An 18,295-nucleotide genomic window follows, 5' to 3' on the forward strand; every position below is an offset into this window, starting at 1 on the left:
TGTCCCTACCCGGCGGGACTGTGATGTGCTGTATATTTTCTGGGCACTTCCAACAGCGCTGGCGCATAGCGCGTGTGTTGTTTAAATCTCAAAGACATGAATGAAAAGAGCAGATAGAAACCATCCCTGTCCTCGAAGCCCAAGGTAATGCGCCAAGGATTGCTCCTGTTTCTAGGTGACACCCCCCCACCCCTTCCCAAGGCGCCTACCTTGGCGATTTTCAGCACCCCCCAAGGCTGGGCAGCCGCGCGGCCCCCGCGCTCACGCAGGGAGGCTGCCAGGTCGCCCAGGGCGCGCCGCGCAGCCGCCAGGAACTCGGAGGACGGCAGCAGGTTGCGGGCCACCAGGCTGTCCAGCGCGGCGGCGGGGGTGTGGTACACGTCCATGGCCCGGCTCAGGTACCCTGGTGCGCCCCGGCTTCCCTCTCGAGCTCTGCGCGCTCCCCGGTGCCTGCAAACCCCAGGCTTCCTCGGCTCTGCGCGCAGAGGCCGGGGGTGGAGCGGCACTGTTGCCCCAGCCTGTCCACGCGTCCCTCCTTCCCAACCTCGCAGACATGCCACTCCCCTCCCGCTTTCAGTTTCATTTCTTTTCCGCAGCTCCGGACTTTTGCACACACTTCCGCCTTTCAGTCCCAGGCCTGGTTTCTTTTCCTCCGCCTCCGGGCTTCCAGCCCTGGGCCCGCCTCCCCTGGACCCGCGCCCCCTGCCCCGCCCGGCCGCCAGCTCCCGTGATCAGCGCACGCCTGAAGGAGACGCCTGGGCAGTAGCAGGTGCACAGAGCTCAAGCGCTCTTACAGAACCACGGACCCTGAGCATTTAAGAAACGTGCAAGATTCACGGGAGGACGTGGTCATACCTCCGGCTGAGCAGCCTGGAGGAGCCTGTTTCCTCAGAGATCCCCTGGCTGGCTCTCTGGCTGAAGGAGGCATTCTAAACATCCCCACTAACAAAGAAAGACATGCAGAACAGGTGTCCCTCCTGCTTTTCGTCCATCCTCCCATTGAGTTCTCCCAACAATCAGGATGTAATTGTTATTCTTTTTTTTTTTTTTTTAAGATTTTATTTATTTGACAGAAAGAGAGATCACAAGTAGGCAGAGAGGCAGGCAGAGAGAGAGGGGGGGGAAGCAGGTTCCCCACTGAGCAGAAAGCCCGATGTGGGGCTCGATCCCAGGACCTTGAGATCATGACCTGAGCGGAAGGCAGAGGCTTAACCCACTGAGCCACCCAGGCGCCCCTGTAAGTGCTGTTCTTATCATACCCATTTGATAGAGGAGGAGGTTAAGGTACAGAGAATGGAAGCACTTCGGCCAAGGTCACATACACAGCTGGAAAGTTTTCAGACTGGACCCGAACCCAGCGCAAGTTATCAGTACTAGTAACGCTGTGTTCCTACAGGAGCCAACTCCTCCTAAATAATGTATACATTTAATGCAATTCCAAAATGTTTAGAATTCCTTTTTTTTTTTTTAACTTCAAGCGTATCATTCTGGAGTCCGTCTGTAAGAATTATTTTAAGGAGGAGAAAGGAGGAAGGAAGATCAGCATAGAATGATGCCTCCCACAATACTACATTTTACGACATTATAAAGCTACAAGGGGAGTTAAGTCTCTTTGGGGACCTGCACAAAACGAGGCGGATAGAAAGCTGCAGAGCGGAGACCTGAATCTACCAGGTAGCTCATTGATGTTTCTGTCTTCACGCCTGTCTTCTCCCTTCCTGGTGGCTTGGCTGTTGCTCCTCTACCCAGTGGACCAGAACCTGAGCTCGTTCCCAGTCCATCTCCCCCTCCCTGTCACTCAAAACTTCACTAGTCCTCTGCCTCATCGCTCAGGGATATACTCTGATTCGGAGTGTATCTCCAGATGCAATGAATGTTAATGAGGACTTCCTGAAGTCTGCCTTAACCTAAAGGAAACAGAGGATGAACTTCAAAGTTCATAGTGAACCAGAGGAAGAGGGGCCAGACTACCACTGTGTGCACTGGGTTTGTATTTTGGGGAGTGAGTGGCACATCCCTGGGAGGTATTCAAGTGTAGGAAGAAGATGGTTTTCTAGGTTTTATGTTGTGGAGGGGTGTTGGGGGGCTTCAAGCCAGGTGCCCTCAGCCATAGAGCCCTGGTTTCATGCTCTCCCATCCATCAGTCCTCTTCTTGATTCACAGGTCACTTTAGAAATCCCTCATGGGGGGGGGATGGTATCCCGTACACGCCCGTGAGATTCCACCCAAATGACAGCAAAGATATGTTAAAAGTATTGTGCGGCTCACTCAATGGATTGGAAATCAAGAAAGATCGTAGTCAAGGGACCAGAACATTTGAGGGATGTTGAGAAAGGAGAAAGCAGAGGGTCAAGATTTTGGATGAAGATGGTGGGCTGCTCACATCCACAAGCCTTCAACTACTGCCCTAGACTCCAGAAATCACAGGGAAGGGATGAAAAAAATGTACTTCTGTTGCTGGACCCTGATTGGAAGCACCACTGGTGAGCAGAAGTGTGAGACCCCTGACCCAGGGGTGGGACAGGACGGAGGAGGAGAACTTAGGTCTGAAACACGGAAGGAAGAAAGTGCTTCTGCAGGTTGGGGAGGGCTCTGAGGAGCTGGAGGGAGGGAGGGACTCAAAGGGGTGAGCAGGGAGGGCTTTGTGTGGGTGGTTGGGAGCGCTAACTCTGGTCTTCAAAGGCGAGATTACTTTAAAATTCCTCTTTTCTTGAGCTGGGGGACCTCAGAATCAATTCTGGACCTCCAGCTTCATACCACACGTTTCCTCCCTTTGCCGGCCTTCTGGCTGTGCCCTCATCTCTGTGGACTAAAACTTACTTTTCTCAGTTTCATTTCCTTGCCAGGAAGTGGGGTAAGACCTCTGAGAATGTAGAAATGTGTGACTGAGGCACTGTGATTTTCATCTGATCATTTCCTTCCTCCTTACACACCTGCCCCTGTGTTTCTAAACCTCATGACTTTGTGTGCAGGAACCAGCAGCTCAGCATACCAGCACCTAGAGCTTTCTATAACCCTGGGCCAGCTGGCTTTGCCAGAGCTTAGCAGGAGAGACATGCTTATCCAAAACGCTTTATTATTTTTGCAAGAAAATTTTGGTCATAGAATAATACAAGTTTACTGCACAAAATTGACAAAGTCAGGGGCGCCTGGGTGGCTCAGTTGGTTAAGTGTCTACCTTCGGCTCAGGTCCTGATCTCAGGTGGGGAAATCTGCTTCTCCCACTCTCTCTGCCCCTCCACCCTCACTTGTGTTCTCTTGCGCTCTCTCTCTCTCAAATAAATAACAAATAAAAATATTTAAGAAGACATTTAGGTCTTCCAGGAACCAAATGCTACAAAATATAATTAAAGAAAGCATACTGAGTACAGTAACATAGAAACAAGTATGTAAGACTAATATGACAGAGGACATGAGATATGTACGCAGTGTAAAAATTATAATAGTTGCAGTGTCATTAAAAAAAATCAGTGAAGAGAAACTCCAAGTTCATGGATGGCGGTCTCACTAGAACATCGATGTCATTCTTCCTAAACTTATTTATATGATTCCAATCCACTGCCTCCCCATATTTTGGGTGGAACTTCATACACTGAGTGAAAATTAACATAGAAATAGAGAGGGCCATGGGAGGCCAGGGCTTCCCCCCTCATATAAGATTTATTTATCATTACTTTTTAATAGTAACTATAATTTCCAGGAGACTCTCCTGTGGATTTACAAAGATTAATTGCTTTCACTGTTGGAAGCAGAATAATTGAGATAAGTGCATTTGGCTGGGAAAAGGGAAAAACATTTTGAGTTTAGATTCTAACAGCTGATTCCAATTTGGATTACTATTATTATTTTTAATTTCCGTGTATTTAACATACAGTCTTATACTAGTTTCAGGGGCACCAGACCGTGATTCAGTAATTCCGTACATTACTCAGGTAAGTGTGCTCCTAATCTCCTTTATCTGTTTGACACCCCTCCCCAGTCCCCACCGCTGGCAACCACCTGTTTGGTCTCTATAGTTATGAGTCTGTTTTGGTTTGTCTCTTTTTCCCTTTGTTCGTTTGTTTTGTTTCTTAAACTCCACATAGTAATGAAATCACATGGTATTAGTCTTTCTCCCACTGGCTTATTTCACTTAGCGCTATACTCTCTAGATCCATCCACGTTGGGACGAATGGCAAGATTTCAGGCTTGTTTATGGCTGAGTAATATTCCATTGCATATATATACCACACCTTCTTTGTCCATTCTTCGATCGATGGGCACTTGGGCTGTGTCCATAATTTGTCTGTGGTAAATAAGGCTGTAATACACATAGGGATGCATGTATCTTTTCGAATCAGTGTTTTTATATTCTTTGGGTATAAACCTGGTGGTCTGGGTAACCCCATGAAGCCGATGTAGGATTAAATGTGCAAGAGAAATTGAGGAGGAAGATGGGGGCCTCCGGGAAGTAGGCCTTTCAATCAAGGGTAGGCCTTGATTGATTGAGTCTGAGTCTGACTCTGAACAAAGGCAAGAAGTTAGAAAAGCTGACTTTGCAGTCTAGAGAAGGTCAATAAGACCAGTGGGGAGTCCTTTAGCCCTGTGACTTATCGGAGGAGCCCCATGTCTCCCAGGAACAGGGCTGCCTTAGTGCCCCTGCCTCACTGAGCAGCTCATGTGCAGGGTGACTTGGCTGTCAGTCTGTGGATGGATTTGGAAGGCAGCAGCTGGGACTCCCTCTCCTGGGAGCTCCCTGGGCTAGATGTCTTTTGGGGTCGCCAGAGTGGGGAACAAAGATGCCTTAAGACCATGCAGCAGTGATCAAGGACATGATGAGATCCCGAGCAAGGACTAGGGTTCAAGTTTAGGCTCTATCTCTTGCTTGCCAGGTGACCCCAAGCAATTGCCCTGACCTCAGTGTGTTATTATAGCAACAAGAATAAAACCCAACTCACAGGGATGCTGGAAACTTAAAAGCAGGAGTAGGAAGATGGACAAGCCCAAGACTTGGTCAGCCACTCAAGGTGACCGGTGACCCAGGTGACAAGAACATGCTTGGTCCTGGGGTGTTTTTGTTTTTGTTTTTGTTTTTTAATATTTTGAGCCTTGAAAATGAAATGCTGGTTTTGGTACCAACGATGAGACAGTGTGGCTATGTCTGATGGCCTAGTGTACTCTTGAATCCAGTGAGTCACCTTCTGGGACAGAGCTGTGGAATATATAGAAATCAAAGGTGTGCCACAGGGTATAATTTTAACATTTTTAGGAGCCGCGGTAAAGAGCAAAAAGAAACAGAAAAGTCTGCTTTGATTTAACTCAATATCTCAAAAAGTTTTGTCATTTCAACATGCAATCAGTATAAAACATGATCAGTTGTCAAGAATGTGACATTTTTGGGGTGCCTGGGTGGCTCAGTGGGTTAAGGGTCTGCTTTTGGCTCAGGTCGCCATCCCGGGGTCCTGAGATCAAGCCCCGCATCGGGCTCTCTGCTCAGCGGGAAGCCTGTTTCTCCCCCTCCTTCTGACCGTCCCCCACTCATGCTCTCTCTCTTTCTCTCAAATAAATAGTCCTAAAAAAAAAAAAAGAAAGGATGTGACATTCTTTTTTGGCATGTGCGTACTAAGTCCCTGAAACCAGGCATATGTTTAACAAACTCCCCCCAGCACATCTGGAATTGGACCAGCTGCATTTCCAGTGCCCAGGGAGCCACGTGGGACTCAGGGCTACTGCATCAGACAGGGCAGTTCTGAAACTTCTCCCCCATAAATAATCCGAAATGTAGACAGGGGATGAATCAAAGAGGCCAGTCTTAGATCCTTCTGAAAGTTAGAAGGATCCAAAATAATCCACTATTAAAAGTCAGTGCACGCAAACATCAGACCAGGAGGCAGGGATCCCAGAGCCCAGAACACAGTAGGTGCTCAATACATATTTCAAGTTGAATCGGTTTATATATACACACCTATAATATGCAGATATATAGCTCTTGGCCATGGGACTTGCAGTTAATAAACACCCAACACATGGTATTTGCTGATCTTTTTATTGTTACTGATGATAAATTGGACAGCAGACCCCGCACCAGGAACACAGAAGAAAGTTAAGTCTCTCTGGTTGTCTCCCAGAGGGGATGGTCAGAGACCAGGCTGGGGCAGGTGGGGCTGCAGGGAAATCACTGCTGAGAGGAGGAGGAGCACAGAACAAGGGGAAGGGTGGGGGTCAGGAAGCCTGCATCCCCATCTCAGGTCTGATACCAGCTCACTGTTAGGATCGGAGTCGTCTTCTGCCCTCCGGATCAAGGGACCTCCCCCGACCTCTGAGATGAGGGAGCAGGCCTGGATGATTCTGGAACCCTTCCCCAAAGGCTCACTGGTGCTCAGAGGATGGCACACGCCCAGTCATCTTCCTTCGGGGCAGTGGACGGCATCATGCCTGCGCTGAGGCTCCTCCCAGCAGCTACAGAGTGCCATCCATAAGCCTCGGGAGAATACATCCTGTGCTCACAAGTTGCCCAGCTGTCCTCCATGTCTTCCGCAAGCTGAAAGCATAAAGCACATGATCACTGGGAGAACCGATCCTTCCACCTCGGCGCTGGGTCTCCGTGAGCAGTTAGGGTGCATACTGTTTTACAGGGTCCCCTGGATCCCTCTTGAGGAGGGACAAAGAAGTCTCAGCGGCTGGGGCGGGGGTCAGCAGACAGATGGCAGCAGTCAGCCCCTTGAGACTTGCCTCAACTACAGAGAGACCCATGTTCAAGGCTGTGCCCCTTCCTGACTTGCCCACATGCAGGGACGGATCTGACCACCCCCAGACCGGGGCAGGGCAACTCTGAAGGCCACTCCCTGCGTGGGCACAGGGAGAGCTGAGCACGGGGGCGCCGAGAACTGGCGTTAGAGTCCACTCACTCCAGATCCCAGCTCTTACCGCTCCCTAGATAAATGTCCTGGAGCAGGTGACTTCACGTCTCTGAGCCTCCTTTTCTTGTATGTAAGATTGGGAGTAGCACACACACACACCTCAAAGGGTGTTGTGATGATTTAATGAAATAAGGGAGCATTTAGGACAGAACCTGAGCCCGAAGCAAATATTCAGTAAGCGGTGGTTGTTATTTTTTTCTTATTCATAGAAGAATGAGCCCACTGGGGCTGCTGACAGAGCTGCCTCTGGCCAGGGTCATGTTAGGTGAAGAGTGAAGTCTGGACAGGGGATATGCACGTCCCAGGAAGCCTCTGAATGGGGCCAAGATAACGGAAACTATGGAGCACTGCCCGGGACCCTATGGATATGAATTCGAGCAAAGAACACTTTCTCTGGAGAGAATGAAGGTCACTTGACTGCTCTAAGCCTGCTTCGTCACCTGGGACATGGGGAGAGTAGGACACACCTATCTCAAGGGACACGATGGGAGGTTAGAGGTGGGATAAAACAAGCGAGATGCTCTGCACAGACTTAGAATGTAATGAGAGGTCAGTACACGCCAGATAATGACCATAGTTGGTTACAAGTACGTTAGAATGCATCAGTCTCACATGCCCCATGCTGTGTAGAGGGGGTAGGGGGAGGATGACAGGGAGGAAACAGAACATCTCACAGGCACGTCCCAGGAGCCCACTGGAGACCCATCTCCTTTCTTAAAGCATGGGTAGCTCAGCCAGACCCTGGCCTCCTCTGCCAGCCGCTGCCAGGGGTATGAGTCTCCACCCGCCACATTTCCCGTTGGGTCAGCCGGGTCCAGAATCACAGGCCTGGAGAGAAACAGTGAGAGAGGGATGGGTGACAAGCCAGGGCCATGTCTGGGGGATTCAGAAGCTCCCAGCAGGGCGAAACACCAAGCTGGCACAGGCTGGGACTCAGGACAAGAGCGGGGTGCTGTTTCCTGGGGCATTAATCTTACAGCAAACCCTTAATCCCCGGGAGCAATTAGGATCATCGCTCTAGCTGTTGGAATTTTAGTTCAGATTTCGGCCCTTCCACTTATTTTCTGTTAAGCGTAGCTCCTTACCCCTCAGAACCTCAGTTTACCCATCCGTACTGTAGGTATGGAGAGGCAGGCCTCACAGGGTTGGAGGCTGTTGTATAAATCAGATGGCAGCAGGAAAAGGCTCAGCACAACGGCTGGCCAAGAAAGAGAGGACCAGGAAATGAGGAGCCCTCATTGCCAAGGTGCCACGCCTGCCCCCAGGGGCTCATTTACGTGGGGGAGCTGACCCAGGTGGAGATCGAGTACCTGGCTTTTGCAAGCTGCCTCTGCAGGTATTGTCCAATAATCCGGTTTTCAAAGTTGTAATACTTTGTCCAGTAGATGCAGAGCTGGTGGTAGTTTAGGACTAATTTCAAGACGGTCTGAAATCCCTGAGCCGTGCTGAACTCTGTTCTGTTGCTGCCTTCCTCCCAGGCATAGACTGTCAGGAGCTCCAAGGCATACTGCTGCGGCAGTGGTTTCCCAAGCTTCTTCTTACACTGAGAGGAGGAAAAGGAATCAGAAACATGCACTTGTCCAGCTGGGGCAGAAAGCACATTTCCCAAAGGCCAAATCCAGCCTGCCATCTGCTTTTGTAAATAACATTTACAACATTTACAAAATCTGCTTTTGGTAAATAACATTTCCGTGGAGCAAAGCCACGGCCATTCATTCCCGTGGAGTCTAGGCTGCTTCCATAATACAGATTCGAGTAGTTGTGACAGAGACCATGTGGCCCACGAGGTCTAAAATATTTACTACCTAGGGCATTATGGAAAAATGTTTACTCGCTCCTGGGCTAAGAGCTTGGGCTCTGGATTCTGAGTGATGTGGGTTTGAATCTTGGCTCTATTGGTGCCCAATTCCAGGAAGACAACTTAGACTCATGGAGCCTCGTTTTTCAAACCCTCCAGGTGAAGGGTCATCATAGCACCAAGCCCATAAGAATACTGTGAAAATTAACTGAGAGGAAGAACTTGTAGAATTCCTAAGAGCCAAACAAAATTCCCTCTGGAGTAAGATATGAAACCCAAAGCCTCAGATGATTTCAGAAGTAATTTTCAAGTACCAGGACTGGCACAGAAATAACCAGGCACACAAGGAAATAAGACACCAAGAGTAATAACCATCAGAAAAAAAAAACTGAAAATAGTAATAAGTCCACAAAACTTTAAATATTGAAGAATCACACAGAGACTTTAAAACAACTAGAAATATTCTGTTTACAGAAATAAAAGTAGAGCTTGAACTACAGGAAATTAGAAGCCATGAGAAGTAACTTAGCATATTTGAAAGAGAATAAAATTGAAATCGTTGAACGAAACTTTACAAAAACTGTAATTAATAACTCAGCTGCCAATTAGATACCCTAAAGGGGGAAATTAATGAATTAGAGAGTATGTTAGAATAAACTGTTACGAATAAAGCATGGAGAGGCAGGAAGATGGAAAATGTGGAAGAGGGTATAAAGATAATGGAGGATAGAGTGAAGTCTAACATACATTTAACTGGAGGTCCAGGAGGCAAGGAAGAGAGAGAAAGACAATGTTAGAGGAGAATGGCTGAGAGTTTCCAAATCTGGTGAAAGATATCCATTCACAGATTCAGGAATCCCAGTGAAGGAACCAGTGAACTTTAGGCGGGAGAAGTGAAAAAGCAATCATCATTAAGACACCTCAGACATGGGCACTTGGCTTGCTCAGTTGGTTGGGCATCTGCTTTTGGCTGGTGTCGTGATCCCCGGGTCCTGGGATCAACCCCTGCATCAGGCTCCCTGCTCATAGGGGAGCCTGCCTCTTCTTCTCCCTCTGCCATTGCTACCCTCTGCTTGTGCTCTCTGGCTCTCTCTATCTCTCTGTCAAATAAATAAATAAATAGATAAAATCTTAAAAAAGACACCTCACATAGAAATGAAACAAAATCGAAGACAAAGAGAAAAATATAAATGCAGCCAGGGGAATAAGACACATTACCTACGAAGGATCTATGGTTAGACTGACATGACAACTGACTTTTCACTAGTGACCCTGGAAGACGGAGTAATATATTTCCTTGTACTGAAATGGCTGCCAACACAGCAAAAGTACCCATCAACGATGAAAGTTAAGATCAAGACATTTTCAGGCAAACAAAAACTAAGAGCTCATTATCAGAAGACCGTCAGCAAAAAACAAGCAAATAAGCAAATCAATAAATAAATGAATAAATCTTCCAGGACACACTTCAGGAAGAAGGAACATGATCCCCGGAGGAAGGATAGAGATATAAGAAAGAGCTGATGGTGGAAAACGTGGTAAATACACACATAGTTGAAATGAGCTTTAGGTATGGAAAATGATAGGAATGCTTTGCGGTACTTGAAAATATAGAGACTTGAAACACACAACAACGTGGCATGTAAGTTGCAGGTGGTGATGGTGGTGGTGAGTGGAGTTAGAGTAGGGTGGGATTCCTATGTTGTTTTATGGGAAAGAAGAGAGAGGGAGAGGGGAGGGGAGGAGGGGCAGGGAGGGAGCCGAGGGATGGAGGGAAAGAGACAGTTCCTCATCGCATGGGACTATTTTGCTCATGGTCAAACAACTAATATTCCTGGCCACTGATTGTCAGTAGCATCCTTGCCCCCCTATCACCATGGTTACCAAAAACGTCCTCATGAATTTTCAATATCCTTGGGGGCAGTTGTTACACTTGTCAAGAACCACTTTTGTAAGTTCTAAGATGCTCAGCCTCCATGATCCCATTTCCTTGAACAGCAAACCAGGATGTCTGGCCAATAAAGGATGGTCTTGCTTTGCCTTAATTAATTATTTTTTAAAAAAAGATTCTATTTATTTATTTATTTGAGTGAGAAGGAGAATGATGGTGTGCACGAGAGAGGGAGCAGGAGCTGGGGAGAGAGGCAGAGGGAGGGGGGAGAAGCAGACTCCCCGCTGAGCAGGGAGCCCCTCCTTCCCCACGTGGCCCCTCCCCTCCTCCTTTTCCTCCCCCCTTCCTGCCCTCTCATCCTTCTGGATTCCCCTCCCTCCTTCTCCTTCTCCTCCTCCTTCTCCCCTTTCCACACCTCTCTCCTCTCCTTCCCTCCCTCCATTCTATAGTCCTCCCCGCTTCCTTCGCTCCCTCCTCCTCCTCCTCCTCCTCCTCCTCTGCTCCCCAGGTGGGAGGAACATACCTTCTGGAACCAGTGCTTGACCAAGCGGATCAGGCTCTTCACCTTGGTTGGGCGCTGCCTCAGGAAGTCTCGCTGCAGCTCCGTGAAGCAGGTGGAGAACTCGCCCTCTCTCCGCAGCGCCTGGCACTCTCGGATGAGCGTGATGTAGACTTCAGGGTTAGGTTGGCCGTTATTGGTCCACTGACCTGTTAGGGACAAATCCATAACCTGAAGATGTCAGCGCTTCTCTAGGGTCCTTTCAGTTGTTCTGGGGCAACAAGCTTGCGGGCTGTGGGGCACAGCAGGAGGGGCAGCAGGCCCAGAGCCCTGGGGCCTGGAGTCTGTCCCCAACCTTCCCTTCTCCCAGATCTCCTGCTGTCACCCCGTCCAGGCGGCCATCACCCCCTCTCCCACCAGGACTTCGGGCAGCAGCTTCCTCACTGGTTCCCCCACAGCCCATTCTCGACCCAGCTCCCAGAGAGGCCTTTCAAAACGTGGGCATGTGACTTCTTGCTCCCTACAACATCTGGAATAACATCCAGCACCCCTGCAATGGCCTATGAAACTAGATGTGTTCTGTCTCCTGCCACTGCTCCCATCTCGCCTCCTACATTGGTCCCTTGCCATGGACACCACGTGGCCTTCCATCTCATCTTCAAATACACCAAGCTCATTCCTGTCTCAGGGCCTTTGCACTTGCTGGAACCCCCAGATCTTCCCCAAGTGGGTTCCTACCCATCCCTTGGGCCTCAGCTCAGATGTCACTTGTCAGGGGACCCTCTGTCATCACTCTGTCTGAAAAAACTCTCCACCCTCCGTTGCTCTCCATTGTGTCAATCCTCTTATATTTTTTTGTCACAGCAGGTATCATTCCATTTATTTCTGTACTTATGCTCCCTGTTGGGCTCACACATGGCCAGAGAACAATGCCTGCTCCACAACAGGTGCCCATGGGTCATCTGTGCTTATCACTGTTGATCAGCTGTCTCTGTCCTCTGGTCGTACCCCTCTTCCCACCTGTTTCCACACTATAGCTGGGCTGTCGTTCTAAAACAGCAATCTGACCCTGAGTGAAATCCCTCCACAGCTACCCAACGTGTTCCGGAGAAATCCACAGCCAAGGGTCCAGGCTTCTGCAGGATCAGCTCCCTCCCTCCTCGCCTTCCCCACTCCCCCTTTCCCTCTACCCTCTGTTCATCCTCAGCCTCCTTCAGGTCCCCCAGTGTATCCTGATCTCTCTTCTCCGGGCCTTTGCTTGTGCTGTTCCCTCCGCCTGGCATGTCCTTCCTCCCCTTCTCTCTCCCCCTCTTATTTTTTTGGTAGCCAATGGAATGCCAGCTCCCAACACCAGACGTGGCACCAAGGAAAGTTTTCCCAAACGTTCTCATTTCCAGGTGCTTCTAGAGTTTTGGTATTATTCTCACAGGTCCCCTATGCCAAACAAAACAAAACAAAACAAAAACCAAAAACAAAAGCAAAAAACCCCGCAAAAACCAACCAACCAACAACCACAAAAAAACCCCAAACAACAACAATAAAACCCACCCCAGTTCCATGTACGTAGTTGAGTACGAGGGACCAGTTGTCGTTTCTGCGGCATCCGACAGCTGCCACGGTGTTTCCCTCCAAAATTTAAAATCTAACCTATTCCATTCACCCCTGTGAGTTACTTCACTGTGGTCCCCAAGGGTGCCTCGGGACACAGTTGGAGAACTTACATTTTTGAACACCTCCGCTGGGCCAGAACCTATGTAAGAGCTTAAGGCAGATGATCATTTAATGCTGAAAGCAAGTGCATGACCTCGCTGGCCTGGTTTAACCAGTTTTGTATTTGTAGTGTGGAAACTGGGGGAATCGAACCTCCGAGAGGTGATGCTTCCCGTCCAAATGTTTCTGAAGATTATCTAGAGATTCCAACCCTCAGCTAAGTTTAGCGAGGTCTCCTCGTGTTTGGGGTAAAAGAGGCAGTTCACGTGTTGACTCTAGGCCGGGCCTACGCTGCCTCATTTTCAGCCAGAGAATTCCCAAGTACAAGCAGCCAGCCGGATGGGAATTCCCTGAGAAACGTCTTGCCCCCAGATTGTGCCAGTTTGCCGTTTCCTGTCACCCCTGTGGCTGGTTATGACCTCATTCAATCTAAGATCTTCTCCCCACTTTGCGGGATGTCCTGACAGGGTCAGAATCTACAGCTATGGGAGATTTCTGCTCAGAAATATGAAGAGAGAAAGAAGCCTTGACGCAGGACAGAGGCGGAAAGCCGTGTGTGCATGTGTATGTGTGTGTGTGTGCGCGCACATGTGTGCGTGCGTGCGTGCACGTGTGTGTGTGTGTGCACGCGCACACGTGCACACGTTCGCGCTTACCCAGGACATCAAAGGCAGGCAGCACATCAAACTCCACCTCTTGAGGGAGATAGCGGTGCGTGAGCCAGAAGCTGAGGGCTCGAGGCTTCTCCCACTGCAGACTCCCAACCTCAAACCGCACTTCAAAGATTTCTTTTCTTTGACAGGCTTCCAACTGCCTCTTAATTTCCCAGATGAACTCTGCTCTTTTGTCAAGCTGCTCCTGAAAACTCCCAAGGTTGCTAAGAAAAACCACAAGGTCAGCATCTGATCGGCCTCTGAGGGACGTGCCTTTGCCTGAAGAGCCACCCTAAAACAGATGAGGAGAATGAGAACCGTCATTGAGGAGAGCCTCCCTATATAAAATGATGAGGACAATCACTAACATGCTTGAGCCTTAGCCTATGCACTGAGGGCATCAGCAGTCTCAGCTCCCATAATGCCCACAGGACTCTGCGACTCCTGTACTCTTGTTATCAGACCCCACTTTTCGGGTGTGGCAACAAAGTGCTCAGAGAGGGGGTACAACAGCCCAGCCTCAAGGTAAGAGGGGGCAGAGGTGCAATTCAAACCCTGGCTGTTTCATTCTAGCATCTGTGTTCTTTACTCCCTAACCTTCACTATCGTGTATAGGATTCTATAGCGTAGACTGGCCCGTGCTGGGTGGTTTACACACATCGTAGAATCCTTACAGCCCTACCAGGCGCTGGGAGTTACAGGGGAGGAGGGTGAAGCACAGAGGGGTGAAATGACTTGCTCAAAGTCTCACAGCCAACAGGTGCTATCTGCTTTCAAAATTTATACTTTTTAAAAAAAGTTTTCATTTATTTATTTGACAGAGATCACAAGTAGGCAGAGAGGCAGGCAGAGAGTGGGTGGGGAAGCAGGCTCCCCGCTGAGCAAGGAACCCGAAACGGGGCTCGATCCCAGGACTCTGAGATCATGACCTGAGCTGAAGGCAGAGGTTTAACCCACTGAGCCACCCAGGAACCCCTCAAAATTTATACTCCTAACCAGACCACGATACCATAGAAAGGTTGGGTCCCTACTGCGGATGGGGGAAAAAAGGGACCCCGTGTACACTGTGGGAGGGAATGGAGATTGGAACAGCCGCTGTGGAAGACAGTATGGAGGTTCCTCAAAAAATTAAAAATAGAGCTGCTTTATGATTTGGTAATCCCACTATTGGGTATTTACCCAAAGAAAATGAAAACACTAATTTGAGAAGATACATGCAAAAATGCTTATGGTAAGACTATAATAGCCAAGATATGGAAGCAGCCCAGGCGTCCATCCATAGATGAATGGATAAAAAAGATGTGGTAAGTACACACACACACACACACACACGCACACACAGAGGAATATTCTTCAGCCATAAAAAGAATGACACCTTGCCATTCGCCACAACGTGGATGGATCTAGAAGGTATCATGCTAAGTGAAATAAGCCAGACAAATGGTATATGTGGAATCTAAAAAATGAAACAAAACAAGAGACTCATATACAGGGAACAAACAGGTGGTTGCCAGAGGACAGGTGGGTGGGCGGAGGATGAGCGGCATAAATAAAAGGGATTAAGAAGTTCAAACTTCCGGTTATGCAGTAAGTCCCAGACATGAAAAGTACAGCACAGGGAATACAGTCAGTGATACTGTAATAACACTGTGTGGGGACAGGTGGTGACTACATCTATCTTGAAGAGCACTGAGTAACATACAGAATGGTCGAATCGATACATTGTGTATCTGAAGCTAATATCACATGGTATATTAATTACACGTCAGTAAGAAAAGAGAACCCTGGGTCATCAGGGAAGTTGAGAAGCTGAGCTGGTGCCGGACCCCCTTTCAGCAATCCCCAGCTCTGGTTTTGTGGAATAATACTTTACGGGAGGCAACACTAACAACTTTCGTAGCCACAAAAAGTCATCGGAATAACAGTTGTTGTTGGCTGAAGCCCTCCGAACGTATAGTCTTAAACAACTCATGATTCCGCAGAAATTGTGAGTGCCCAGCCTGGCCGTTCATTATCAAATTATTTCTTAGAGCTGGGTCTCAGTTTTCCTGTCTCTGAAATGGGCGTTGCTAAGGATAGCAGTTCATAAACTTCAGGCAGAGTATTTATTTAAAAGTTCCAGATGTAGGTCCTCACCCCAGAATCTATTCTAACAGGTTATGGTTAGTTTTTTTTTTTTTTTTTTTTAGATATGGATATGTCAGAAACGGCCAGCCCCGAAGAACTGCCCTGTTTCTGTCTGTCTGTCAGTACGGGACCTGTTGTCCAACCAGCCACCCCTTCCCCGGGAGGGAGGTTTGGGCTCACCTTGATGACTTTGGTCACCCGCACAGGGTGGGGGGCTCCTTGGAAACACTCCTCCTTCAGGAAGGTGGAGATGATGTGGACGGCATCCTTGATCTGCCTGCGGAAATTCGTGTCTGGCAGGAGACGGTTTTCAATGAACTTGTCCAGGTGCTTGGCTGGGGTCTCTTCCAGCTCCCACATGATTCCCAGGTTGGGGACAGGAGTGCCTGTGGCCACAGCTGAAGCCTCCCCCGATCCCTCTCGCTGCCTGAGTCAGTTAGTTTCATTTCCTGGGAAGGGAGGAGTTTAGCTGGGCAAACGCTGGGGCGGATCCCTGAAGGGCTTCTCCCCTGCCAGCTCCCTTACCCTTTATGCAGCAGCCTAGGATATCAGGCTGAACACTGAAACTGTTGCGTTTTTTTTTTTTTAAAGATTTTATTTATTTATTTGTGAGAGACAGAGAGAGTGGGAGCGAGCAGGAGCTGGGGGGAGGGGCAGTGGACAAGGGAGGCTCCCCGCTAAGCAGGGAGCCAGGCAGGCTCAGGGATCATGACCTGAGCTGAAGGCAGACACTTGTCCGCCAGAGCCACCAGGCAACCCTGAAACTGTTGCTTTTTAACCGCTGTGGGCACCTCACCCAGGAGAAATTGTCATTAGAAACTGATTTACGGTCTCCTGCTTCCTCTTTTTCTTCATTGCTGACAAAACTGTTTTATAGTTTCCTATGATCTTTACAGCAATATATGCACATTGTAAAGTGGAAGAGAAGTCAGAAGAGCAAGAAGCATAAAGACCATCCATGATCCTAAAACTCAAAAACCACTATAAACACTTCGGTATAGGTCTTTTTAGATATTTTTCTTTTCTTTCTTTTTTTTTAAAAAGATTTTATTTATTTATTTATTTGACAGACAAAGATCATAAGCAGGAAGAGGCAGGCAGAGAGAGGGGGGAAGCAGGCTCCCCACTGAGCAGAGAGCCCCATGTAGGGCTCGATCCCAGGACCCTGAGATCATGACCTGAGGTGAAGGCAGAGGCTTAACCCACTGAGCCACCCAGGTACCCACAGGCTTTATTTCTTACAGCAGTTTTAGGTTTAGAGAAAAACTGAAGAGAAAGAACAGAGCTCCTGAAACAGCCCTCCGACTGGTCTGAAGGGATAACTTTGTCTCAAGCTTCTGCACTCCTTGCTTGCTGACCTAAGTCCCTTGGTCTGTAGCAGGACAGACTGGCCCTGATATTTGCAGACCCCTGGACTCTGGGACAGAAGGACCAAACTTTCCCAGAGCATAAGGCTTGACCACATCCAAGTACAGCTGCCGTGAGGCCAGCCAGCCTGTCCTGGGTCCTGTTGATGGGTGACTATCCACCTGCTTCTCCCGCCTGCAGCCCTCCCTCCCTTTCCCCATGCCTTCCCCTTCAATGCCCCCCAGCTCCTCCTGGACAGGGAAGATGGTCTTTGAGACATCAGTCTGCCATCTTCCTAGATTCCCGGCTCCCCAAATAAAGCAACCCTTCCTTTCCCACCGTCTGTGTCTCTCGAGTACTGATTTTCGAGTGATGAACGGCGGAACCTGAATTGGAACAGGTTCTCTGTCACCTGATACTCTTGCCCATACTTCCCACCCCGACTTCCACACCCACTCACGAATACGGGGCGGAACCTTTGTGACATCTGGTGAATTGGTATTGATTTGTTATGAACTCGGGTCCAAAGGGTTTGCTCTATGTTTGTGCAGTCCGTGTAATGTCACGTGTCCACCCACACGAAATGTGCAGAACCATTTCTGAAAAACACCCTTGGCTCACGTATTCGTCCCTCCCTGTGTGGCTCTTCCTTCTTTCGAACTTCTGCATTTGATGCTATAAACTTCCCAATGAACACGTCTTTCATGGCACCCCACACATTTCAACTGCTTGTTTTTTTCACTTTCCTTTTTCCTGTGCTTTTTCATTTCCTGTGCTAAAATAGCACAGATTTTTATTTTTTTAAAGATTTTCCTTCTTCCTTCCTTCCTTCCTTATTTATTTGAGGGGGGAGGGATAGGGGGAGAGGGAGAGAATCTCAAGAAGACTCCTTGCTCACTGTGGAGCCCCACAAGGGGCTCGATCCCAGGACCCTGAGAACCTGACCTGAGTCAAAAGCAGGAGTTGGATGCCCAACCGACGGAGCCACCCAGGCACCCCCAGCACAGAATATTTTAAAGTTTCTTTTGAGACTTCTTTGACCCATGTGTCAGAAGTGCTGTTGAATCTCCAAAGACTTGGGAATTTTCCAGATATGTTTCTTCTTCTTTTTTTTTTTTTTAAAAAGATTTTATTTATTTATTTGACAGAGAGAGCGATCACAAGTAGGCAGAGAGAGAGAGAGGGAAGCAGGCTCCCTGCTGAGCAGAGAGCCTGATGCGGGGCTTGATCCCAAGACCCTGAGATCATGACCTGAGCCGAAGGCAGCGGCTTAATCCACTGAGCCAGCCAGGTGCCCCCTGATATGTTTCTTATATTGATTTCTCACTTAACTCCACTGTGGTGGAGAGCATACTGTGTGTGACATCTATG

The 18,295-nt window shown here is 48.7% G+C and overlaps 1 protein-coding gene across 1 annotated transcript; it reads right to left on the reverse strand.

Annotated features, from left to right (window-relative positions):
* Window positions 1–6,009: 6,009 nt before the first annotated feature.
* On the reverse strand, window positions 6,010–16,109 carry OAS1 (2'-5'-oligoadenylate synthetase 1). The gene is made up of 6 exons (XM_044244232.1): window positions 15,758–16,109; window positions 13,454–13,742; window positions 11,112–11,296; window positions 8,210–8,442; window positions 7,574–7,727; window positions 6,010–6,520 (listed from the first exon to the last, which is right to left on the reverse strand). Exons 1-6 carry the CDS (start codon window positions 15,935–15,937, stop codon window positions 6,359–6,361), a joined length of 1,203 nt encoding a protein of 400 aa, XP_044100167.1. The 5' UTR covers window positions 15,938–16,109; the 3' UTR covers window positions 6,010–6,358.
* Between the last annotated feature and the right edge of the window lie 2,186 nt (window positions 16,110–18,295).

The sequence above is a fragment of the Neovison vison genome, chromosome 3 (genome assembly GCF_020171115.1).
Source record: "Neovison vison isolate M4711 chromosome 3, ASM_NN_V1, whole genome shotgun sequence".
NCBI lineage: Eukaryota > Metazoa > Chordata > Mammalia > Carnivora > Mustelidae > Neogale > Neogale vison.